The sequence below is a fragment of the Poecilia reticulata genome, chromosome 18, assembly GCF_904066995.2.
Source record: "Poecilia reticulata chromosome 18, P_reticulata-male-v2, whole genome shotgun sequence".
NCBI classification, from domain to species: domain Eukaryota; kingdom Metazoa; phylum Chordata; class Actinopteri; order Cyprinodontiformes; family Poeciliidae; genus Poecilia; species Poecilia reticulata.
In genome coordinates, this window is record NC_088847.1 from 7,703,842 (window position 1) to 7,730,948 (window position 27,107).

Consider the following 27,107-nt stretch of genomic DNA (forward strand, 5'->3'; position numbering starts at 1 on the left):
GATCCGTTTAAGACTATATTCTTTGCATCATTTCAAATTAAAAAGTATATTTGGATAAAACTAAAACTCGGCCATAAAACTACATATTTCACAGAAGACAAGTTATTCTCGTGATTCATAAAACAAAAATAGACAGCAATGTCTTTCTTTAAAATTGCTTTATTCACATTTTTTTAAGCAACTTTTTTGATTATTTTTATATTAATGTAATTAAAAAAAGATAGAACTTAAGGTCTTCTTCTGCCCTTATGTACAAGCGAGATCATCTTCAGGAAATAAAAAACATAATATAACCCTTGCACAACAATGAAAATAAAATAAAAAATAGCATTTGAAGGATAAAACATCTCTAGTTAGAAGATTCTAAAATTGAACAATAAAATCACAAGCATTCATTTTACATACAGACATGTGCGCATACACATAAAGCAGAACATGAGTGGGGTCATTTTGAGGTGTGGAAAGAGATGGTTGTAGGATATAAAGCTCGAACTGCTGATATTCTTTCGAAGAACAAAGCGAGATCAAACGTGACAATACATTCATACCTCATTTACCCAACATGCAGTGCGGTGGTTCGTGCCACAACGATCCAGCTTGACCACTATTATTCGTTTCTAGTCTTTCTGAGGCTAATACAAGCTATAACGAACGAGTCTGATAGTTTATAAAAAGGAGTTACACCAATAACTCTTCTCATGCAGTCCACCGGGCTAGCTACAGGTCCAAAATCTCTAATCACGTTGTCAATAATCATTTTGGTTTTACATGGAGATCAAGAAATATTTAACAAAATAAAAAGGCAGCCCTTCTTTTCAGATATGCAGTCATAGCAACCGAACCAACCGCCACCAGAGCGGTATTCGCATCTAAACGATTAATCGATGATATGTGCCTCTAGGAAAGTATTTATTCGCATAAAAAAAGTTTTGTTCTTTAAATGCTGGAACGAAATTGATAGGAGTGTGTGTGTGCGTGTGTTTGGGGAGAGTGTACTTAGCCATCATTATAATTGGCCCAAGAAAATTTTATTTTACATCACAACAATTTGTGCTCAAGTTTACATTGATTTTCAGATTTTGGTTCATCAATGAAAGAAACCCAAAAGGAATTCATTCTGAATTTGATAAATAATAAAAAAAAAAATACAGGTATTCTAATACACTATTAGTTTCAGACAAATAGCAGCAAAGTCTGACATCTGTGCAACAATACTGATTTTAAAGTTGATGTATCACAAGCTTTAATGTCTACAAAATAAAATGCTGAGTTTGGTGTTCATCTGTTCCTGTAGATGGAAAATGATACAAGAGATTATCTGCTTTACTCTTAACTTGACGGTTATTTGCTCCATGTGTAATTCTGGAACAAACATTTATGTGCCTTCCGAAATAATAATAAAAAAAATCAATAATAATACTCCTCTTGATACCAGACATTTAGGTCTCGCATAGCAAACTAACAAACGTCCAAAATACATTCTGTACAAAAAGCAAACCCTGAGTTTCGTTGGTGGAACAACTGCGTAGTTTTCAGACCGATCATATTTATTTTAACTGATCCACTGCCTAAACACACCTGCTTCGAACAAAATGCTGGTCCCTTCAACGGTTCAAAGATCTTCCAGGTGAGCGATTCCCACAAACAAAAACACACATACACAGACACATGCACACACATGATTGCTATGGGTTCTTGTTGCTCAATCGTGGAACTGTGTTGGCATTTCCTCAATTTAACATAATTGGAGTAGAAACCACCATCATGGCAGAAAACCAGTGAAGATGAAAGGTTTGGTGGGATGACAACCAATGCTGCAGCCAGTGACGGTCTATCCCACGCAGACCACACAGAACCAACCCATCTCCCGTCTTCTCCATGATTGGCTTGCTTGTTGAACAGTGTCTTCCAGTGTCTTGTCCAATCAGGAGTAGATGGTGATGACTTCACTTCCGCCTCCTCGGACCAACAGGACGCGCTCCAATCCTTCCGTCAGAACCTCCAAGAACTCCATGTCTGGGGTCATGAGTTAAAACTTTACTGCTTGAATTAGAACTGGGGCCGCAACTAACAATTACTTTAGTAAATCAATTATTCTGACGATTAATCGATTAATCTGATGAAGACCAACTTTTCATTTAACAATTTGCTCCTCTTTTATACAATATACACTGAAAGATGCAAACAAAGAATGAAATTATTTAAAAATAAAATAAAAAATGTCTTGCCTGAAATGAAACAGGTGAAGCTAATGTTTTGTTACTAGGGGAGTTTTGAGTAAAACATTTACAAACGAAGGTGCTTTCATCTTAAATGCAAGCTATATTTTTCCAAAAATGATCTTTTTTTTGCGCGTTTACTCCAGTTAACGATTAATAAATTGCTCAAAACTCCCCTAGTAATGGTAAGGATTATTCCAAAAATCAATTAATCATGATTAATCCCATTAATCATTTCAGCCCTAATGAGAACAATGAATTACAGCGCCAGGAGAAGGAAAGGATACAGTTCTCATCTCCGTCCGTGTTCTTCGGGGGCCCCGGCATGTTGAGCAGGACGAGCCGAGCATCGTGGGATTTGTTCACGATGACTTCGTTGAGCTTGACAGCGGTGTGCATCCTTCTGACGTTGGAGTGGTCCCTGAAAGAAAAGCAAAAAAATAAAACACAATCAACTCCCCCCTAGCCACTGCGATCAGACAGAAGTGCATCGCTATCCGTCCTCACGGCCTGATGCTCAGCATGTCTCTGAAGCCTTCGGGTGTGGAGCAGCCGGAGTGCGCCGCTCTGTACTGGGCCGTCTTCTCCTTGGTCCAGGTCATCTGGACGCGACGGTGGTGCTCGGAGCTGCTGCTCACCGGCCGATCCCGCTCTCCGCCGTCTGTGTCGTCCTCATCATCTGACCCGATGCTGGTCAGGCGCAGCATGGAGTTACGGTCCTTCACCAGCTGGGCCTGCGTCGCATATGGAAACAAACATGGACTTGGCTCGTATAACCACTGATTTGAGCCTGACCCGTTCCTTTTCTTTTTTTTTCCCCCCAATGAGATTCCTCGTTCCTCTGCCACCAACCTCCTGACTCTTAATTCTCGTTTCTTTCTCGCTTTCTGCCTCTTTGTACCTGTCTGTCTCTGTCGTCTTTGATGGGGTTTGATGTGTGGCCTTCAGTACTCCTGAACCTGGGTGAGAGATACACCTAAAGACAACACAAGGTCACCTAACCGGCTAAAAAAAACAAACACAGGCTGTAGCTACTCTATCGGGAAGCTACAGGAGCACAACGCAAGTTATGGAGCCCATCTGTCTAAAGAGGCAGATTGGATTCAAATCAGAAGACCTCTGAACTTCAGTGGGAGGAGCAGCAAAGGAAGTTTACAGAAAAACAGATCATGGTGTAAAATTATGACATTAGGAACCATGACATGAACTTTATTTACACTTTTGTACAGTTAACTAATCTTGTACTTCTGTCTGAACTGAAATGCCTGAAACCAGCTGGTTTTGTGAAATCAGTTTAATTAAAATCTCCTCTCTCAGAAGTTCGAAGGTCTTCACCTACATCTAAATTCAGGCAGCTTCCTATGGCAACGTGAAACGCGGTAAACTTACATCGTCAAAACTCCAGCGCACCCTCTGATCAAGCCAGAGGCAAAGGGCGAGGATATGAAATGGAAAAAAATAAAATACCTGCTACACATTATGATCCTCAGACTTTTTCTTTTTTTAATTCAAGACTTTTTAAGACCATTATGAATGGAATTTAAGACCTGTATCTCCACAGAACTGGTTGAATTTCGTCCAGCCAACTGGCGACAAAGTTGCACTTACCCAAATTGTAAGCGCAACTAGCTAGCAAAAAAGCTGCCTAGTTGGCTAGCTGGTAAGGATTTATTGGCAGCTAGTTAGCGGTAGCCTCAACGGTCAGGAGTCACAGAACATAAAGAAGATGTCTGAGTGTGACTCAAACTTTTGCCTGACAAAAGTTCACAAAAAAATAAAAAAATGCATAGAAATACAGCGTATGCTGTCATCGGGACGCAAGGTATCAAACATTAGGTTGCAATAATGATATCGATTATATTTGTTATTTTCCTTTTGCTTTTATCCCAACAACTGTGAGACTTGAATAAAAGGTGTAAAACAAGAAAAACATTTACACCGCACACTTACTTCTTTTTCTCTGTCTGATTTAGAGAGTCGCATTTGTCTGAGCATCTGAGACCTCTGCTCCATCATCAGTGTCCTTTCGTAGGTGTACGCACTGATGTCGCTGTTATGCTGGAGACGAAGAGGAATAAAAACACTCAGATTATTACACATTTATGACAATATAAATTTTTATATTCTTTTATAGATTTACAAGGTTGTGTAAAACGATCTCATGGCAGAGCTTTAGATACTTTGGAATGTAGAAGAGTCTACATAATAATAGCAGCTTTCATTTATAATGCTTTTCACATTATTGAGAGCTCAAAGATCTAAAAAAATAACCTTCTCAATTCTAAAATATTTTAATATCGCTTACATTCATAAAAACCCTAAAATAATTAAAATTACAAGATTTGGAAATATACATTTTAAATATCGTGCAATGTTTGCAAAACATGAATTCACAAAAAAAAAAAAAAAAAAAAAAAATTTCTAAAATCTTCGGGATGCCCCTAAAAGCTGGGGCTCTGGGCTAGAGCCCTGTAGCCCTTTCTGACCCAGCTGGTCACATACCATCTCCACTACTTCCACCTCAGCTTCAATACGAAGGTGATAGAGAAACGTTGCCAGATCCTTCTTCATCTGAATAGAGTTGTCCTCCATCTGAGCCACGGTGAAGATTCGCATCCCACATTTACGCCACACCTGAATGGAGACAGGGAATCATTCCCTCTGGAAAACTTATTCATAGAAAATGGATTAATTTAATCAAAATGGTTGCATTCGCCCTTCCTTCCCCCACCTTGTGTTGGCGAAGGAGAAACGGCAGCAGCATCAGCATCCCCCCGTCATGGACGATCCACCATACGTCGATGTAGCCGTCGGTGGGCGGCTCACTATTGCTGGGGAACAGGGAGATGTTTTTAGGCACCAGCAGAGCCAGGTGGGCCGCCGTGGTCACTCGGACCGTATCTGGAAGTAGGAAACAGAGGGGGGTTGCTGTTGGGCTGCTGAGTGGAGGACAAAAAAAATTGCGTTTCGTCTCCTCTGTGACTCACTGATGAAGGTCTTCCAGGCCTGCGGGTCTTCGCTCTGCCTCCAGGTGTGCGGCCAGCCCATCACCACTGTGTTGGGCTTCATTCCTCCCAGGCCACTCGACTGGATCATGTGACTGATTCCCTCACGGGGCTTTTGAGCCACTATGCACTGAACGAAGCCCTTCACCCGTTCCTTCTCCATGAGATGCTTCAAAGTCTGAAAAAATTGTTAGTATTTCAGCATCGTTAGCTTTGCATCTCAATTCTCTCATTGTTTGTTCAATGAGAGTATAAATTTGAACATATTAAAAGATTCCTCTTTTTTTTTTGTGTGTTGGAGTTTTATTGACAAGTCACTACTCATTTTTCCTCATATTACAGTTTTATTCTTGAAAACAAAACAAAAAATCATAAATATTATTCTGGCATTAATATATTGTCATACAGTTGACCTAAATTAAAGTCAAAATAAATAGAAGCTGTACAATACTCAATCAAGATGGCCGCCCTGGGCGTGCTGACATCACTGAGCTACGAAAACCCAAAAAGTGCATTTTTTTACGGGAACAAATTCCTGATTTTCTAAAAATTAAAACTAAATAGAAACGCATGCCTCATGTTTTATTTTTCTGACTTCCAGCATTTCCAGATCCAAACTGCCTGTCTGACATGTGATGAGCGTAAAGATGAACCTGTTCTGCAGCTAGAGCCTCTCCGTAAGTCTGCAGGAAGTTTCCCGAGACAACCGTGCCGACGATGGTGAGGCCCTTTCCTGCTTTCAGCTGGCTGGCGAACGTCAGCAGTCGCGGAGACTTGACGTGAGCATCTTCGTCCAGCTTTAGCAACACCAGCAGTTGGGGCCTTGGGAGGAAAGGGAAATAAAACTGGATTTTACACAAATTCATGGCCGTTTGAATGCTTTAAACTTGGATCTTTTTGCATTTAGGCATGAAGAAGTAGAAGTCCCTAAAGCACTCTGCTCTGACCTCCAGTTCTTGGTGTGTGGTGGTCCCTCCTCCAGCCTCAGGAGGGCGTAGCGGGCAGCACTGAGTGACAGACCGCGGATCCCGTCTCCCCACTCCTTCTCTGCCCTAATGCACACAGAAACAAAGAAAAAGGATACACTTGCTGAAAAAAACTGGTAAGCAGAATTTTTTTTTTTGAAAAATGCAGTGGTGCCCCCAAGAGGTGGCGAAGGGAGTCCCATGACCCCCTCTTGAAAAATGCGGCGCACCCGTAGAATCACATTTATGTCATAGAGAGTCATAGAGTCATCTTCTTCAATGAAGACATAAATGTAAAAACCCAATTAATACATAAAAAATTGATACAAATAAATCAATAAATGAATACTCAATTTATAATACTAAAAGAATAAATAAAAAATAAATATTAAATCAAAATACTAAATAAATTAATTAAAATTAAATACTAAATGAATAAATTTAAACAAAATAATTACTAAATAAATGCATTAAAGTGAATACAAAATAAATAACTTAAAAACAAACAAATGACTGAATATTCAATTTATTCATTTATCTATGTTCCCTAAATTTTTACTTTTCTGGCCCCCCGTATGAAATTTTCTGGGTCCACCGCTGGAAAAATGACCAAATCAAACTATTTCAAACACACACACACAGGAATCTCAACTATACTGTACATGTACAAATGCATGGAGCAAATACATCACCATGGCAACATACCCATGATATTCAATGTATTTGTAGATCATGCCAGCGATCACCATGGCAACGATTGCGTAGTACCAAGAAGATATGAACATGAGAGCGAGGCAGATGATCATCCCCAGAAACGACAAGGTCCTGGACAGATGTGGAGCACAAGAACACTTCAGTCTGCATGTTTGGGTGTACAACTGTGTGTGTGTGCGCATTTGTCAGTACCAGTGGTAGTAGGAGAAACGGGGCCTCCAGTTTGGGGTCCTGAGCAGCGTCTGCAGGGCGCAGGCCAGGTTAACAAACAAGTAACACATCAGGAAGAACCTGGAGAGACAGAGAAGCAAAGCTGGAGTCCGACGGAGAGAGACTGGCTGACGGGATGAGTGGCAGAGCCAATCAACAGTGGCCGTTCAAACCGGCCTCATTGGCTCACATTGTGAGGATGGGAGCGACCAGATCCAGAGAGGCGATGAGAATCCCCAGCTCAGCTATCAGCGCAGTCAGGAGCAGAGCCCAGGTGGGCTCGCCGTTAGCTTTCCCATGTCCAAAGACCTGGAGCACAACACACACACAGAAGGAAAACACAGTGATCACACCAAAGACTTTACACCGGAATTGGCCAAATACGTTCTCTAACCATTAATTAGTGAATAAATAATTGCTTGTAATCCTTAAACCTTTTATTGCCTGTTAAGATTCTGAACTTTATTGTACTTTCACAATAATCTGAACGTCCTAAAATGCTCTACTTATGCTAGCTGCGGGCTGAAGATTAACAATAACATGATTATTTTTTATATGTCTTTTATTTATACAGGCTATGTCATTGCTCGCAGCTAAGAGGAGGAGCTGTGTCTCGAAGGCGGAGCTAGGTCCACCCAGGCATTTTGCACAGCTTGCCATGGAGATTAAAGGATTTCTCAAACATGCATGAAAGAGTCAACATGCCAGGTATGTTTTTGATGAGAGAATAACTTTGTAACGTGAAGCTAAATTTTTTTTCCAATTTATATAATATTGTGCCTTCTAATTCAGACATCTAATTATGTCTGTTAGCTAGACATGCCTTTATCTGCTTGATAGGAAGTAAAAAAGGTGTTTATAATTTCTTTTGATTGCATTTGTCAGACCAATTCCATCACTGATTATCAAATAAATTCAGCTTAATATAAAATAATTCAGAGTTCGTTCATATCAAGAACTCTGTAGAGATATTTTAAATATCTCTACAAAGCTCAACTCTAAAAAAAAATTAAACGTAAAATTAAACTCAAACAAAACATGACATGAGTCCCACACAAAGAAGGCTTGGTTCTTCTGCCCATCTTTATCACTTTACAAAATAAAAAGAATACAATAAAAACGACTCCTACCCGTAGAAATGGGATGATGTTGTCCTTGGCGATGGCCTGCAGCAGTCGTGGCGCGCCAGTCAGCGACTGAAGACCTGCGCCACATGTTGAGAAGAAGGAGCCAATCACAATGACCCAAGGAGACGGCCAGGCCAGCGTGCCAACAACCAGAGTGCCGTCAACCGACTCTCCAAACCTGCACAGGCAAGTTAGTGTAAATCTTTTCAGTTTTCATAAAATAAATAAATAAAAAAAAAACGTATTTACTTAACAGAATAAAAAACACAGGTAAATGAATAATAGAAGCAGATGTACTGACTTGTCTCTGAGGACGACGCCGTCGATGCAGGCGCCGAACAACACGACGCTGCTCAGGTCTACAAGGACGCCACTCAGGAAAACAAGATTCACACCAGAAGAGTCCAAATGGCTTCATACCCATAAACTGAACTATGAACTCTCAACCAGATGACTTTCAGAAATGACTAGTGGCTTCTTCTTTTTTTAGTTTTTTTTTTTTTCCATACTTGAATTACAAGACAGATTATTCAAAATCTTGTTGGGAAACTAAGACACAAGATACGATGCAAAGATACAAACAAAAGAGGTAGTGAGGATAGCGAGGATGGTTCCGATGGGGATGGAGCGCTGTGCGTCTTTTAAATCTCCTGACCGATTTGAACCAGCCATGATTCCTGAGGAAGAGCAGAAGAATAATATTTTTTGGGTTACTTTTATTTGCAGAACATGAAACACCAGCAATTCGCTAAAAAAAAAAAAACAAATAAGAATATGCAGGAGAAAAAAATAAGTTACACACCAAAATAAAGTTAGAAATATGATGAGCTATGAAGAATATGAAAAATATGAAGAGTTTAGATCAGGTCTAAAAATTCAACCTGGCCCAAACCATAGACATTGTGTGAAGTCCGATCCGACTGATTAACATGAATTATAGGCATGAGCCTGAAGTAAACCAGACGCATTCAATTTTAACCAAGATTTCATTGCTTTCGTTTTTAGAGCATAATTTAAATAAGCAATGCAAGTTTTGCTGTTTTCAGGGGTTTTTTTAAGCATCTTCCAGCTCCATCTTGTCGTTTGTTGTAACCGCAGGGTGAGTAAGGTGCAAATCTTCAAGGATGCGTGATTGATAGGAGCTGAAAGGGGCGGAGCTCCGTGCACATTTTGCAGAAAGCTGCACTTGTTACAGTCTAATGAACCTTTTTTAATTTCATAAATGGGGTAAGAGGCTAACTCCTCTATTTGAAATATATAAAGTACAACTTTATATCACGCCTTCTCATTTGGTTTTCTTTATGCTTCATGTGTTGAAGGCTTTTTGGCTCAGGCCAATTTAAACTCCAATTTAAATTGAGTAAAAATAATGGAAATAAACCAAATGGGAAAACAAAACATTAAGAAATAGCTAGATACTTGCATGATAAACAAAAACAGACTAAAACAAAATAGAAACGAGCAACAAAACTATGTCTTTTTCCAAATGTGTTTTTTCATGAAAAGATATATTTTTTAAATATGTGAAATTTGAACCAATTTCCATGCAACAGTTCAGGGAGAATAAAAACCTGATGCATTCTTGATATGTTCGATGATAAATCCTCAGAGGAACCAGGAGCAAGAATAACTGACTAATTACAAAACAGAGATGAATAAACCTTCAGAGCGTGTGTCGAACTTAAGGCTTGCGGGCCAAATCGTGTCCGCCATAGCCATTTTTGTGGCCCTCTAAATGTCAGACCGCTACAGAGCTAGAACTTGAAGATAACAGTTGTGTGTTTAAATATTTTATCAATTAAAATCAATTCAGATTTTATTAGTGGCAAATTACATCAATGTGAAAAATGTCATTTTTTAATCTTGGGGAGTACAAATTGAATGCGTAGACAGGTATAGTATTTTAACAGTTTGTTAATAGGGAGTTTTATCAATACGTTCTTAGAGGACATTCATGATTCTGATGTGGCCCCCCACTGTGGAGTAGAAGCAACAAATGTATACCTGTGACCGAAGGGAAGAAGATGCCCACCAGCAGGGTGAAGGAGGTGGTGATGTCGGCGAACACGTATGGATGAGTTGGTGATGCTGGAGGTGACGAATGAGAGGAGCTGAGCGAGCTTTTCTCCAGAACCTCTCCTTTGCCGATGTAGGAGCTCCACAGGTTCTCTAACAGGAGGAGAAAATTCAGAAAACAGTTGCTTGGAAAAAGTAGCGGGCCATTCCAGGTTTACTTATCAGATTCTCAGTCAACGTTTATCCTATTATTTAACATAAAGTTTGATTTTGTGCCAATATTTGTACAGTGGTGAAGCCTTAAATGGAAATACGACAAGAAATATGACCTGAAATGATGCCGCTGGCCAGCCCAGGAATCCCTTTAATCTCAGTGAAGTTATTAGCGGTGAAGTATTCATCACAGGTGGCGTTGAGTTCAGTGCTGTGGCAAAATTCTTCCCAAAGAAGTGTGGGTTTCTCCTCCGCAGCTGGCGCAGCGGTGGGGACAACGACTGGTCCAGCTGTGCTGTTTTCTAACAGCACGATTCAGACACGTTAGCACGAGCCAACAACTAAAACACGTGACTACTCTAAAGAGAAGAAGCGTCAACCCACCGTAGCCGAGTGTGAAGTTGCTGTCAAAGTTCCCCGTTGTGTCTTTGATTCCCACCGGGACGGTTTTATTACACTGGTCGTGGCTGCTGATGGTTCTATTTCCCAGCATGCACACGCTGTTGAAAATAAAACCCAGCAGTCAATAACAACACCAGCTAGTGAACGGGACAAGGTTGGAAATCTCACAAAAGGATTTGGTCATGTTACAACCACAAACTTATTTTATTGGGGGATTACAAGACAAACACAAAGTGGTGCATAGATGTGAGGTTGAAGGAACATCTAAAAGGTGTCGTGTTTTTATTTTGCCAATTGCAATGAATCCCAATACAATCTGATAAAATGAGGAATATTTTAAAGACGAGTATTTTTTTAATGTAGCGTCATTACAAAAATATTCCCCCCTCTCGCCAACAGGGGGCTCCTCTTGGCAGGAGGGTGCCCGTCCCAGAGAATCATTTATATGACATAGAAAGGCATACAGTCATCTTCTTCGATGAAGACAAATGTAAAACAAAATAATCAACTAAAAAGAAAGAAAGACAGAAAGAAGCAAAGACAGGAAGAAAAAAAGGAGGAACAGAAAGAAACAGAGAAAGAAATGAAAGGATTCTTTTTAATCTGTGTCCCCCTAAAATGTTTACTGGCTTTGTCTGGCCAACCCTATGAAAATTCCCAGGGGGCGCCACTGGGTCGTGTACACTTACGTAAATTTATGCTCGTGGAAAGCGGAGACAAACGCTCCGATGTAGATGGAAACGATGGAGACGATGACACAGGCCAGGAAGATGGAGGCCAGTTTGTTGACATACTTCACACCAACAAAGACGAGCAGCGACATGAGGAGGAGACAGATGCTGCCGTAGACCCGCATGTTGTTCAACACTGCCGCCCCGCCACCTTTAAAGATTTCTGCCTGAGGAACAATGTACATCTGGGAGACGGAGGGGGAAAGAGGGATTAATGTAAGGACTAACATTTTAGATGACAATCAAATGATCAAGGAATGCAAACAAAACTGCAAACACTGATGGGGCAATTAGCAAAAACAAAGCCAAGTCCTACCAGTAAGATCTCGATGGCTCCCAGGATGTACATGGCCCCAGCGAAGGTGGTGCCCAGGTAGAAACAGATCCCCACGGCCCCTCCGAACTCTGGACCCAGAGAGCGGCTGATCATGAAGTAGGAGCCTCCAGCTGGAAGAGGGTGAAGGTGGTTAGGGTACACCAGTGGTGGAGGAATTGAAATGAACCACAGAATGTTGAAGGGGAAAAATGATGGAAGATAAACAGAAGAATTTAAAATCAGTGGGATGATAAGAGTTAGGGACATTAGAAGGCAAAGGCAGAGAAAAGAGGACAGCTGATGAGTAAAAAGTGACTATTCTAAAAAGAAAGTGTTACAAGGGTATATTGGAATAAGACAATATATACATATTTTGGGGAAAAACATTTCTGCACATGACATCATGAGTGTTTTTGTCGTTTTAGAAAAAGATTCAGTTGAGATGCAGCCGACTTCATTCGTTTTTGGCTCAATCTAATTTACATTTCTTACCCTTCCTCACTTATTTTCCAGCTATGGTATCTTGCAAAACCATTCACACAGATTGAGTGTTATCACATTTTGTCCCCCTGACAGCAACCTCTGTATTTTACCGCAATGTAAATGTGACAGAAAACCACATAACAGTGCCAAATTGGGATGCAGAACATAAATGGCACATGGTCTAGAAATTCTCTTAGAAATCTGAAAAGTTCCAGGCCTAAATACCCTCGACTGATCTCACCAAGACGGTTGAAACAAACAGCATCCCTACTTTTACTGATGCAATCATAAAATGGACAAAAGTAGCACAGGATGATTTAACACAAAGACCAAATTTGAACAACTAAAAGCAAAGTGTTTGGTGTTCAAATTGCAAACCTTGTTGCTGTGAAGATTGAGGCACTCCTTTCCCAAACCATGGGAAAACCGATTCTTTACCTTGCTTAACTGACTGTGTGGGAGGATATATTTGTTTGCCGTGTTTACGCAACACTTTCTAGAAGGACTGAGCTTCCACAACAACAAACCCTGGAATACCAGCTAAAAAAAAAAAGCGTTCTTGGGAACCAAAACAATAGGTTGGGATTGATTGGGGGATTAGGGATGAAACTTGGTGGGATGGCAAATGGAAACACATTGGAGTGGCCCAGCTAGGGATTAGGCATGGTTAGCAGGTGGTACTAAGGTAAACAGAGGTTTTAACATTGGTGAAGTTATGCGATGCCACATGGTTCAACTATATGGCTCAGATATAGCCGAGTTATCTGTGCTCATGCAGTCGTACTCAGAACTGGGAAATTCCAAGTTCTCAGTTGGAAAAAATCAACTGGAACGCCCTCCGAAGTCGGATTTCCTGTTACGAAACTGGGAGCAACGCCAAGTACAACTTGCAAGGCCGACTTTGTGTTTCAATGTGGCCCCTGCTCGCACCGACAAACATGGTTACTTTACAAGACACGCATGTAAACGTGCGTCTAAGCTTAATGTATCAACTCAAAGCTGAAAACATTAAAAGTGGCATTTGCTTCTTGAAAATAAAGATTAAAATGATGCAAGAGTTATTGCAAACAATGTCTACGGGAGTCGCCATGTTGAAATTCCAACTTCTTAGCTAGACTGCTGTTGCTGCGTTCCAGGAACCTGGGAACTCAGGTTTGACGCCAAACTCAAGGTAATAGCGTTCTAGTTAAGTTAGACTTTCAACATGGTGATGCCCAAACATATGGTTTGCAAAACATCTTCCAAACATCATTTTAAGCATTGCTTGCCATAAGCAAATGACACTTTTCATTTTGTCAATTTAGATCAGCAGGCGTTACACGTAGCATTGATGTTAGTCACTCTTTTACATGTTTCCACCACAGCTTACTGCTGATGTGAGGAGCGGCCATAACGTAACGCAAAGTCCGTCTTACAAGTTGTAACGGATTTGCTCCCAGTTTCCCAGTGGAAAATCCGACTTCAAAAGACGTTCCAGTTGATTTTTATGACTGGGAAGTTGGAATTTCCCCCAGTTCAGAGTACAACTGTAAAGCAGTATTAACCCTGTTAAGTATCTGGGAGTATATTTATTTGCATTTGCTATAAAACTACGTCAGAGACTTAAAGAAAGTGCCTCGAATGAGAAATGACATCAAGACAGTCACAGTATACATAGAAAGATCCTTCTGATCGTTTCCAGTTAGAAGGATAACTGAATAATTTCTGCTGCCGAGTTGTATTTGGAAAGCCAAACACTTTAGTCTTTTGAATCGCGCGTAATAAACATGGAAACAGTAAGCATGAGAACTAAAAGCGCTTACAGCAGTGCAAAGTAGATAAACTGAAGCTGCATGTTATCCATGTTACATTTGATCTACTTTTGCTCTTCTCAAAATGTCAAGGTGCTGCAGGCATGAGAGAATCACATTACTTTGACATTTTATTTAATGCGTCAATTTAGACACACTGTTGAAAGACGAGGTCAGTGGCAGGTATTTATTACAACTAGGTTTTAATTTATGAACACAGAGCAGAGACAGGCAGCACAAAAACAATAAAAATCCCTACAGGAGCATTGCTTAAACATTAAGAGGAAATAAATATTAGCCATTTATTAGAAGAGAGGGGAATACCTGGCACAACTCCATTAGTGGCAATCGCGCTCATTGAAATAGCAGTCAGCAACGTCTGGAAAGCAGAAACAGTCCCACAAAATGTTACTGGAAACGTTTCAATAGTGTCCATGAACGCATGCCGACAAAGAAACACTCACACAGCAGCAGCATATGAAGACGATGCAGAGGGCCTGCAGCACGCCGGCGGTCCCCACCACCCACGTCAACCTCAGGAACAGGATGACTCCGAAGATGTTCTGAAGGCAAGGGAGGTAGACGCCCATGAACGTCCCCATCTGCGGCGACTGAAACAGAAACAAAGTATCCGTTTGGAATTTAGCACATCGTATGCTTATGTCAACTTTTATATTTTGTATAAAGAATGTCAAATGAATGTGTGTAAAAAGCAGCAGTAGTTACTAAAATGTTTTTAATAGGGATGTTCAGATAACAAAACTGTACTAAAAGCAGTCCACATCATTTTGCGTGCATCTTTCAAAATTTAGGTTATATTAAAACCAAAGTTAAATTCCTTTCATTGCACACAAACTCAACCAATAAATCTTCTGATTATGAAAGAGAGGCTGTATTGGCTACTTTTACTGACGAATTTCAGTAAAATAAAGATGAACAGATAGCAGCTGAAATGCTAAACTTGAGATTTTATGACGTTCGAGGCAAAGAGCATTAAGTTTATCTCACTGGAAAAAAAATTATGTTCTCCAAATTTTGTCTGGATATAATTAATTGGAACTATAACAGTTGGCAGCAGAATGATCAATGGATCAACAAAACAGAGTAAAAATTTTAACCTTGTACTTCATGAAAAGGTTGGTAAAATAAAGACAGGAGTTCATAATTCAGTGTAGACTAATAAAATGTGGTATTCTATATGATGGCATTGATCCAATTTCTACTCCAAGGCTTTGTATTGGGCCCTCATTCATTTTTTGCTATGTCCCTCTTAAACAGATCATCACCACATTCCATTACATTTCATATTATCTGTACGCAGATGACATTCAGCTGTACTGTTCTTTCAGAAAGTCTGTTCTTCAAGCTGTCTAACCACCAGAGTCCCTAAAGGAGCCAATGAATGACTCTTCAAGGTCATTCAACTTCAAAGCGTTTTATCATTTGAGAAATATTTGCAAAACTAAGGCTGTCAACATAAAAACTCGATTATTTCCTCACATCAAGACTATAGTTATGCACTTTTGAATTTATCAATAAAAAGTCCCTCGTTTCCCTTCCATTAGTCCAAAACTCTGCAGAAAGACTCAAGTGACTCAAACAGAAAAGCTCCCATCACTCCGGCTTTAATGTCCTTGCCCTAAATGAAAGCAGGTTCACTGCCAAGTGCAAAAGGAAAGTTTCTCCTGGTTGTGTTGAAATTCAAACTATGTCTAGTTCCACTTTTTTTAAAAAGAATGAAAACATGCCCTTATTTTCCTTAATTTGGCCCAGTTACAAGCCAATCTCTAAGTGGTGCAGCAGCATTTTGGTGATGCTTGTACTGAACACACCGCAGAACCAGAAGGAAAGATTAAAACTGTTTTGGTTAAACTCCCCCGGCCCCAAATCCCCTTCCTACTGTCTGGTGGAAAGACATGCCAATCTAAGCTGGAAATACTATGAACGGCCAAAACAGATCGTCTTATCTTGTACGCGTGCGGCTTATCATCGAGTGCTGCAGTGTACGCCAAGTTCAGGTCTTGACACCCTTTGAGTCGTAGATATGATTTGTCTAGACAACTCGATGACCGACGCAGGAGAGGATGGACGATGAGCTCATTCTAAAAGGGACTCCATCTGTTTTCCACCATTTCTTCAAGCTAATTCAGTCATATTGTGTGTAATTTCTCAAAGCAATGTTTGATACTTTACATATCAGAATGCAACTTTCATTTTGAGATTTTTATGCTTCAACATGATAGTGTATTAGAAAAGCTTTATGGCGTTATTTCACAGTAAACTCTTGATTTTCAAAACGATTTGTAGGATTTCACACCTTGCTGGTTTTCTTCTTCTCCCCGATGCTCTCAGCCTCCTCATGCTCCTTTGCTCCCTGCGTCAAGTTGGTGTAGTTAGCCAGGCGGCTGAGCAGAGAAGACACCTTCGGCCTAGTGTCCATCTCCTCCTGTTGGTCATCGAACAATGGGAGACGTCAGTGTGAGATAACAGTGGTGGGGACACGGAAAGGTAGCAGTGAGTCGGGAACAAAGAAAGGATCAAAGTCAAAAGCAGCGAGATAAAGAGAAAGAAGAGGATGGGTGTTAAACAATCAAGAAGAGGAAAACATGAAAGAAGAAAGAATCTGACTGTTTAGAGAAAAAGAAAAGGTTAGACACATTTCCAGAGAAGCTGGTAATCTATACAAGCTAAAATTAGCTGCACCCACCATGCAGCTTTTTAGCTTAAGTTTGGCAAACAGAAAGAAAAAAAAACACACAGGCACAGAGATTTTTGTCACCATCAGTGCTATGAGATAAAATGTTGCAGAAAACTTAGAACATTAAAGATAAAACAGTGATAATCAGTTTGAATGTCAAACCTCAAATAAGGCCAAGTTCCTGTCGAAAAATTCATCGTCATCCATCCCATGACTGTTGTTGATGTAAACACTGGAGATCTTAGAGTTCCCCTCCCCTGAACAGCAAGAAAAGAGAACACACACACGACCAGAACTTTAATATGAGCACACCGAGTCAAGATCGCCGTCGTTTTGATTCATTGAGGTCAAGCTGTACAGATTTATTCAGCACAGTCCAATGAAAGGGCGACGCCGTCACCAAATCCCTTCCAGATCCATCAGCACACATCCCTGCACCATCAGCAGCGCTTGACTCAGCACCATCACTTCCCTCTTTGCTTCCCCAAGCTAACGAAAGCAACTGCACTTTGGGTCACGTAGGGGTGCTGGAAAGTGATGAAAACCTGCAGCTGGTATTCAGCAGGAGGGACGTTTTCACGAGTCCTTTCACATTACAGAAAACAACCACACTGCAACATTTGGTGTAAACCAAGCAACGCGTGTTTTTTGGTTGAATAAAGTCAAAACATCAGGGTGTGACCTAACATATGACTGCGTGAGAAAAAGAAAAAAGAAAACTTGGGAGCACTCCTGGCGAACAAACTTGCTCAACAGGACAATCCAGACTCAGAGATTCATCTGAGGTTCCCAGACTGCATCTGCTGAATCAGGTTGACAACACCGGTTCCTCATTGCAATGAAACCACAAAGAACTGGTTATGACACAGACTGCATATCCTGCGATGAAATCCTTCCGACACGACTGCTTGCTCAACCGTTAGATTCACGGGTGTTGTAGTTTTATTAAGGCGTAACAACACTCAAATTCATCGGTCAGAACTACAACAGATGACGAGAACGACGAGAAATGGCTCAAAGAAAAGAAAAAAAAAAGAATAAAATGCAGCTAATTGAAATCTAAAATTGAGAACAGGATATTTGGAAGTTTTGGGTTTTTTTTTTGCTTGTTTCAGACTCTTCAGAAACTCTGTCTTAACGCCAGCTATCATTCAAAACATCAATTAGGGTCAATGATAGCTGGAAGTAACCCCAACATAAGCGATACTGTCTGGAAATATTTATTGGTCAAGCTAAGAGCCATGCTTGTCAGATTATGGTGGAACTCCCTATTGCTTTTCAATGTGCTTGACAGGCTATTGACTAAGTTGCTAAATGTGGACGTCAACAGATGTGTAGCAAGCCTTGTGACCGTGCTGGTATCGATGGCTTGTCATTCACTCGACAAAGATATGGATCAACTCTGAGGGTGGAGCGTGAGCAAATACTGGCAAATGTTTATCCACCAGGAGTGGCTCATGCTGAGAAGCAAGTGGGCAGCAGGGAGGAGATCAACAGGGATCAGCGGGTTCAGGAGTTTCTGCAGCTAAAAGAAGGAATTGACAAAACATTGTAGCTCCTTCTGCAAAAACAAAAAGAAGCTACTAGAAGAAATGGATGGATGAAATGGATGAACCAAGAGGCAGAAATCAACAAATAATAAGCTTTTTAGTGGAGATGCACTCATCAGAATATTGCACCCAATTTCTGATCTCAGATTTTCTAAAATCTCTGATTTTGGTTCTGCCCGATTCCTATTTTGCTTTCAGAACTGCAAAAAATAAAAATAAAAAAAGTTCCAAAAGAATTTCTAGCTGAATTGGCCATCAAGGTTGGATGAATCAGATTCTAATTCCTGAGGATGTTTTATACTGGCTTTGGCATCTTATCTGCAGTTAGAACGGTTAGCATTGCTAACTGTAAGCACAATCCTGTACATTCCTTGACAGATGTTTAAACTAAAGAAAAATCTAACGGAACAATTTCTGATGTACAGTGAACCCCTGGTATGTGTAGCTGTTTGGGGGAAAAAACATCCATAAATAGCCAACCTGGACAGCTGAACAGCTACCCAGCTATTCAAAGTCTACTTTGTATGAAGTAGGCGTTGTAGACTTTGCATAAAGTCAGACAAGGCACAGACTCTGTAGGAAGTGGAGTCTACAGTATGTGATTGTATAGAGCAGTAGTCCCCAAACTTTTTCCTGTGAGGGCCACATAACTTTTCCCTTCTCTGCTTGGGGGCCGGAGTCAGTTTGTAACAGAAAAAGTGTGACGATTGCAGGAGTGCCTAAATCCAAAATTGTATTGTTTTCCAGAAAACACAATCAAATAACCCTCTCTGGGTTCTTCACAGAAAAAAAAAATCCAGGAAATAATATTTATGAAATAAATACCGTATTTACCGGACTATAAGTCGCAACCCCAAAGTTTTTTTTAAAAAACAACTAGTAAACATAACATTTTTGTAACTTTTTTTTTTTTTACAAAAAATAAGCCACAGATATCTCTGCCTCTCTAGGTTTTCCACAACGATGCAGCAGCAGCAGAGGGGGGCGGACACCCAAAATTTTAGTCATAGCAGGTCAATTGAATATAATTTATTACGGTTGAAAAAGAAAAAGTTGCCAAGTTAAGATTTAACTGAACTGATTACGGTAGTTTCCAAACGGTAACTGTAACAGTAAAAGTGCTGATCCTTCGTGTTTGCTACTGGCATGCGCTAAATGAAAATGGGCGCTTCCTTCTTCTTCTTGTTCATCTGCTTCTTCTTTAGATTTCAAGGGCAGCTTGTATCCATTATTGTTGCACTACTGCCATCTATTGGATCCTAATATCTATGCCTCAAATTCTCATAATGACCCGTGGCTACTGAGAAACGACTGCTAGCTGGAGGTGTGGACTCTGCTGAAGTTTTAAATTTTACGTTTGGCCGTAACGTATGTAATGCGCCACTTCAACGCTATGAAGCTTTCTGGAAATCGCCCTCGCTGTATACAGAAATCCAGATCAATGGGAGAAAGTCCAGAAAGAGTATTGAGGAGAGATGAAAATTGAGGAGAATTACATAGTAAGGCAAAGGCAAAGTTAGTGAATAGCTGGAATCCCCAAATATCCATTTTAATAGCTCAAATACCCAGATCTGGGTCAACCAAACAAAAATAACCCATTTATAGTCATCAGCCAATCTTCTGGTGCACCTCTCCTTTATGTCTCGTGGAACAATGGCTTCATTTTTTTCCCTGCAAATGTGGCAACATCTTGTAGGGGTGTTTTTTTTGTTGTTTTTTGCTGACTTAGTTAAATAATTAACACAAGACACTGCACTTCTTGTAGGATCTGGTGACACCTAGTGTGACGTTCCATCTGAGATACTACAAGCGCATAACAGTTACTATCCGCTGTGTTAAAACTGATGAAAGTGTAAAGGAGCGGAATTAATTTTTTCAATTCTCCATTATGAATTGTGCATCTTCTTCACTTCTCTACTGCTGTCTGCTCAGAGCCACAGCTGCTAGACCACGTGGGTGAACCCAAGGGGGAAACGGTTATTTGTTTCCGAGAGCATTCCCAAACAGAAGGGCTCCTCCACCCAGCAGTTTCAGCAGCTAACTGTAATGGTGTCAAAAGAAAATTAAGAATCGTAGAGGAAGTAGCTGCTCATCCATTCACTTTGACTTCTGTCAGTACTTCAGGAACCTGACTCAGTTGCTTCAGTAGCATGACTTTGTCAGCATTTTTTCTTCTTCTTCTTTTATTTTGGGACACGTGGGGACAGAAATATGGACAGCCTGCAGCGTCGCAGCGGCCCGATCAAAACGGATTAACCGTCTCAATATCTATTTATGGAAGCTTATTAAACAGTGCAGGGCATCCTCATAACAATGCAACTGCTCAAGTGGATCAGTGGGCTAATTCAGTTACATCTCACTGAGCCAGTGAACCCAACACAGATATTCTTATTTGCTTTTAAATACCAGCGTATCGTCATCATGACAGCTATCGACTTAAATTAGCCAGGAGGAAAAAAAAAAAGCTCCCATGAATTTTATTAAACGGGCCGCTTAGTGAGCTCTGTGACAGATCTGAAGTAAATAAAATCTAAGTGAGGCCACGTAGGAAGGTGGCTCTTATTGGCGAGTCCGATCTGACCCAACTAATTAACATTAATTAAAAGCCTGAGGCTGAAGAAAGCCCGGCATTATTTTGATTAAGATTTTACTGCTATCGTTTTTAGGCTACTATTTGAGTAAGCGGTGCAACTTCTGTTTTTTAGCTTTCGTTCAACGTCTTCCAGCTCCATTTTGTCGCTTGATGTGACTGCAGGGTGAGTCGAATGCAAATCATCTGGGATGTGTGTGATTGATGGGAGCAGAAAAAGGCGGCGCTGCATGCGCATTGTGCAGTGCTTGTTACATGCTAATGAAATTCTGCACCTTAATTTATTTATTTTCTCAACAGGGTAAACAACCTCATCCTTTATTGATGCTATAGTAAGTAGATTAACACAACTTTATATCATGCATGTAAGCTTAACAACATGCCACAGAAGCCTGAGTCCGAACAGAACCAACCATTGAGCAAATAAGTTTGACCCCATCTGGCCTGAATTTTAGGTCGGGTTCGACTCGGGCTCAGGCCATGAATCTGAACTCTGTCCAGAAGAAACAAAGAGGATCTGCAAATCAGATCATCTTTTTTTTTCCCCACCAAGAAGGAACTTCAAATTACTGTTCTTCAAACAGACACAAATAAAGTTACAAAATTCTAAACAGACAGATCAAAATATAGCACATTTATATTCACATTTCATATTACAGCCACAAACTTTATTGTTGGGCTATTATATGCTAGGCCAGGGGTCACCAACCTTTACAGCCAAAAGAGCAATTTTGCACCAAGGACAACCAAATAAAACTTGTTCAGAGCCATAAATGTCACGTGACTTTTTAAAAAAGAAAAACGTTTTAGACAGCTTTAGTAAATTTCTGGGCACTTAAAAAAAAACAACAAAAAAAACAGCATTTTATTTCTATTTTTAGGATTTAAAAAATAAAGATAAACATAAAAAGAGTATGCAAACCAGAGCTTAAAACATATTACTGGTCCTTTTTGTGGCATTCTTTGTAGAAATTCAACTCTGCCTTCAGGAAGTCATCATAACATGGCTTCTCTATTAACCCTTTGACAAAGTTTTAACCAGCGTTTCACTGAGAAGTAGCAACTATGATGAGCTCAACAGATCTGCAGCTCCACCAGGTGTTTGCCAATTGCTGCCGACTAGTCTGAAGGAGTAGAGTGGGGAGTCGCAGGCTGCTCTGTGAAGTTCAGAAGCTTGGAAACTGCAGCGGAGAAGTTTTGTCCTCAAGGGCGGATCTAGATCCATGCGTTTTGCACAGCTGAATGGTTGCCATGGAGATTGAAGGCTTTCTCAAACAAATTTGGAAGAATCAGAGCAACACTCCAGGTCTGTTTCTGATGAGGGAATAACATTATGACAAAGTTGATATTGCCTAATGTTGCCCCTTTACTCCATTATATGAAAATGAAAGCAACTGTAAAGATCAATTTCCAGGTTTACCCTGGAGGCTCAGTTGAATCAAGGTCTGTACTTTGAGTGGGCAGCTCTAACACATGAATAAGTTCCGATCTAAACTATTCAACTGCAGCTCTGACGAGACGTTTGGGGTCATTTTACAGCTGAAAGGTCAACCTTCCTCCACACGAGCATTTTGCATCTACACACAAAAATATAAATATATTTTCATGCACATGTTTATGTGAGATAATAAGTATGGAAGGTGATTGCTAGATTATAACCACGATGTTAAAATATTTAGCACCCCACTAAGCCTGTGAGAACAAGTGTGTGCGTCTCACCTTGGTCTATGCTGCTGCGGTCCGGCGTTTCGTTCCCTCCCATTCCTCCAAACATCGTCCCACCTGCGGACCCCTCGCTCACCGGGTCACTGCGATTGACGCTCTCCCTGGAGCCGAAGCGAACGTGGGCGGACGGGCGGGAGCTGATGTCGGGCGACGTGTCAGACAGCCCCGTGAGGTCCTCAACCTTGGTGGGCGTCACCGTGAAGCGGACCGATGACATGGCGGGTGGCTTAAGAGAGGTTTGCGTGACAGAAAACTAGGAAAGTGGGGATAGACTGGGGAGTTCTGTGGGGGGCAGGGGGAGGGAGGGGTCAAGGACCAATCAGGGAGAGGCTGGCAGCACTGTGCTGACCTGAGCTAGGCTATTTCCCAGCTGATGCAGAGGTAACTGCTACCTCTACGGTTTCTCCTTTTGGTCATGAAATACTCCATTGAGGTAAAAACCGGGTTCGTCTTGAACCTTTGGGTATCAAAGGAAATTCTGGTCAAAATGTGTTTGTGTTTGGAGAGATGCTAGCATATGGCAACGTGGTGGGAACCAGAATGTGGGTTTGTCTTGTCTTCTGAACTTAAAGGGTTTTTGTACAAGACAAAAGAAGGGTCTTCACAATGTTTCTATCGTTGATTGTAGCCAGGGTGGTAGAGGGCAGATGGAGAGAGACAGAGAAACAAAAAAACATGAAAAAAGAAATGAGAAGCTGGATATTTGCATGCGAAATAAAAACATTAGTTCTCCAACAAACTGACATGATAGTTTTTTTTTTTTTTTGTAAAATCAGTAGTAGCAACAGGAAGCACCGTGTCATGTGCCTTGTGGAAGCCAATCAATTTCAACAATACCTCCTCTGTTTGACCACGACCAACGGCTTCGCGAACTGGAAAAAGGAGCAAGTACACTACATTCACATGGCATTCATCTGACACAACGCCAGCCTCGGTTACCTTACATTCTACGTATAAAACCAAGCTTCAGCGACAGAGTGGCATCATCCTCTGACAGAATGAGTGACTGAGATGTAAAACAACAACCAGGAATGAACAGAGCACAAAAAGAAAACTGAGGGTCAATTTACATGTTCAAAAACTAAAAAGATCAGTGGATATAGCTGAACTGGGTTTTTCCCCCCCTCTCTCTTTCTTTTAGACTTGGAATATAATTTAATAATTTAAGGAGAGCGGTTCTAACCGGTTATACTGGAGAGTACCAGCTCTCACTCAGCCTGCAGAGGCAAGGCAGGTTGTTCCCATTTTCTTTTTTAAAGAAAAAAACGTTGCCTAGTCCGTCAACATTCAGAGTAGGGAGGGGGCATGAGGTGTGAAGAGCGAGGGAGCATTAGATACAATACCCCACTGTCAAGTTCAGACTGAAAATTAACTCCTAGACAAGAGGAATTTCTTGTTTACATTTTCAGACGGATAGGAATTGAAAACAATTGGAAAACGGTGACTTAATTTCTCTAGGGGAAAATCCTGTAGAAGAAAAATCCCTCTGTATACAGTATTGCTTGTACACAGAACAAAAATATTCACACAAGCTGGAAATACACAAGGGGAAATGGTCAGTGGGATGAAATCTGACAATTTTCAGCTTTAAAAAACACTAAATATTCAGTGTTTTAACAAGTGAATGCCTCATGCCATGACACTACCAACTCCTTTCAGCATGGAAGTTGCTACTGCAGGAAGAAGATTCAAAACCAACAATTTTCAGTGGCAATGAGGCATTTAAAAACTGAAATCGTTAGCTGTAAGAAGCGTCTTGAGAGACAGGATTTAATCTTTTAACATTTCGTATTTTCTTGTTACAAAAAGAGACGTTGAGTCAGATTTATGCCCTGGGGAAGTTTTTGCTGACTTGGCAAGAGTGAGCTAAGCAAGCCAGTTTTAGAAAATACAAGGAAGACTGAAGAAAGTTGCTTTGCTTTGTTATTTTGAGCTTTCAACCTTCAACGTGTTGGCAGGATATTAGGATCTTGATTCTCTAAAGATCTGACACACACAGTGATTTATGTTTATAGTTGAAGTTCATATTAGTTGCTAATATAAAGGATGAATTCACACCAGCTAAGTCTGGAGCTAGCGGGAAAAATTACTTATCTTTTTTTTACCAACGGCAAAAAGGAAATCCTACAAGCCTTAAAACTTGATGCTACTCCATTTTTATTTACATTTTGTGAAGAAGAAAGATGCGCTCCTATCTTTTTGTGTCATTTCCTTCGGTAGTTTCTGATGCATTAGTTTTCACATGACACAGTGACCGCACCAGCTGAAAATGTAACAAATGTTGCAAATTTTGGACCAGAATCAAATGTGCAAACACCTTAGGATCGTAAAGAAAACTTAAAAACACTACCACAACCACTGACAGCAAGAATTCTAGAAAATAAAATACTTCTAACAGCTGTCATTTATATTTCTTAAAGCAAAGTCAGAATTATTTATCATCTGCAGCACCAGGACAGGTCAAAACTTCACAGAAACTGGAACTCAGCCACCCCTAATCGGTGCATTTCTAGTACAAACAGAAGTGAGCGCTTACAGCCGGCACACCTAGAAGAATCTGTACGAAACATCAGGGGAACTGAGGCTGCTGTTCACAGACCGCTGTATAAAGAGTTGGGAGGGTGGGGCATAACACTTGTGACTGACTGCAACTTCCTCCTGAACCTGAGGCCACCCAAAGAACCCCGAGGAGGCAATTACTTGAATCGACAAGAAGTCTAAAAGGATCTAATCAGTGCTGACAACTTGACAAGATGATTAAAGACATTTTGTCCTAATTTCTGACAGCACTTATTTCTATGTACTCTCAAAATCTATGAGTAATTACATGGGTTTTTTTTTACTATTTAGATATCACTTTTTTGTGTGTTTTAGGTGCTCAGAAATGCTGCAGTCAAACTGTCAGGACTTCTTCTGGCAACTGGGTGCAGTATTGTTACCCATCTGGCTGTCAAATCCTCTTAGGCCTCTGATTCTCAAAGACAGCTGCTCCAAATCCCGCTCCAAAACACCGCAAACAAAGCAGCAGAATACATATGTTCATCGTGTTCAGTGGCGATGACTATGTCACTCAAAATTGAGCAGATATCATCTCCTACAGCTGTTAAGCTCTTCAGGATAAAGTCAGTTTTGACTATTCGACGCAAACTGAAGTGTATGTGATATGTATTAAACCGGGAGCAGTAGCAGTCAGATTAATGCTGAACATTAATTTGGTTCCAATGATGATGCTCGTTTTTCAACCCCGCCACTCAGCTGCCATTCTAAGCCAATTAAGCTAGCTATAATAATTCTGGCTTGAACCGGTCGGCAAACGCGTCCCTTTTCAGCAGAACTGGTTAAAATGCAGCCATAAGCACCTGATCCCAAGCACACTATGCTGCGTTACATTGTGTCGCCTCTATGTAAATTCAATGAGAAACTGCGACTGAGCGGCGAGTTTTAACGCAATAAAACCGGTAAAAAATAAAAAATTATACAGAGTAGCGCTTTCAATTTCGACAAAAAAAATCTGACGGGTTTAAATGCAAGCCGTGTTTTATTTTAAAGTTGTCTTCAATAACTTTTGTAAACCTGGGAGGACACTTAAGGTGTTTCGGCTGATACAGCCGCCAGAACAGAGCTGCGGTATCGGCTGAGGAGGGCTTTCAGTCGGTGCGACTAGCCTAGCCACGCCGCAGACAACCTGTCAACTCTCTGGACCTCCAGATAGCTCTCTCACAACGACAATTTTTCCCGGTCGAATTCTTCACAATTTACCCGCTAGTTACCGTAAACACATACCTGTCCCCCGTTTCCCTTGAACGGCTCCTCCAATTTACATTTGTTTTCAGTTTTTATCCGTATACATCCAGCTCCCGTGCCGGGCTTTCTCCGCACATTTATTCCAAATGACCCACCAAAAAACAGCACGCGACTGTGCTTCTCAAGTCCCAACTTCCTTGCCGTCGTTCCATCTAGTTTGCGCATGCGTGATTATGACCTTTCGTTGAGACGTCTGGGGAATGTAGTGCTAATTTATATTGTGGGAGAAATTGACTGTTTTTTTTTTTTACCCTACTACAGGGGTGTCCAAAGTTGGTCCTCGAGGGGCGGCATCATGCATGTTTTAGTTCTCTCCCTGGTGGTAGTAACAACCTTTTCAGCACGTCAATGTTCTTCTTAGACCTTCTAATGAGCAATTATTTGATCCAGGTGCGTTAAACCAGGGAGAGAACTAAAACATGCAAGTACATTATCTATTTTATTGTCCATCCATTATTCCACTTTCTTTCTTTACTTTGTGTTCTGTGGCGTTTCTCTTGTTTTTATTGTGGATGTTTGATTCGAGTTTGCAGCTGGTGAAAGTGAAGC

The 27,107-nt window shown here is 40.7% G+C and overlaps 1 protein-coding gene across 5 annotated transcripts; it reads right to left on the minus strand.

Annotated features, from left to right (window-relative positions):
- Positions 1-141: 141 nt before the first annotated feature.
- On the minus strand, positions 142-26,780 carry slc12a6 (solute carrier family 12 member 6). Of its 5 annotated transcripts, XM_008435278.3 has the most exons (28): positions 26,538-26,758; positions 22,749-23,366; positions 17,052-17,146; positions 16,509-16,637; positions 14,656-14,802; positions 14,516-14,570; positions 11,919-12,049; positions 11,561-11,787; positions 10,854-10,969; positions 10,586-10,771; positions 10,245-10,409; positions 8,819-8,917; positions 8,542-8,599; positions 8,244-8,418; positions 7,304-7,422; positions 7,096-7,194; positions 6,895-7,014; positions 6,172-6,276; positions 5,878-6,046; positions 5,207-5,402; positions 4,951-5,120; positions 4,722-4,853; positions 4,170-4,277; positions 3,609-3,632; positions 3,121-3,195; positions 2,727-2,953; positions 2,507-2,640; positions 142-2,016 (listed from the first exon to the last, which is right to left on the minus strand). In XM_008435278.3, the coding sequence occupies exons 2-28, from the start codon at positions 22,969-22,971 to the stop codon at positions 1,925-1,927; spliced, it is 3,576 nt and encodes a 1,191-aa protein (XP_008433500.2). In that variant the 5' UTR covers positions 22,972-23,366; positions 26,538-26,758; the 3' UTR covers positions 142-1,924. The 5 variants fall into 5 exon arrangements, with proteins under 5 accessions (XP_008433500.2, XP_008433501.2, XP_008433502.2 ...); XM_008435279.3 differs by lacking the exon at positions 3,609-3,632; XM_008435280.3 differs by lacking the exons at positions 3,121-3,195; positions 3,609-3,632 and having other exon boundaries at positions 26,538-26,755.
- Between the last annotated feature and the right edge of the window lie 327 nt (positions 26,781-27,107).

What these genes read in the sequence shown, in the direction of transcription:
- slc12a6 (XM_008435278.3), bottom strand. Translation starts at nt 22,971, where the DNA reads ATGTCATCGGTCCGCTTCACGGTGACGCCCACCAAGGTTGAGGACCTC. An exon ending in AGAAGAAGAAAACCAGCAAG is followed by an intron (nt 14,803 to 16,508) that starts GTGTGAAATCCT and finishes TTTCTGTTTCAG; the next exon opens with TCGCCGCAGATGGGGACGTT. An exon ending in CACTAATGGAGTTGTGCCAG is followed by an intron (nt 12,050 to 14,515) that starts GTATTCCCCTCT and finishes ACCCTCTTCCAG; the next exon opens with CTGGAGGCTCCTACTTCATG.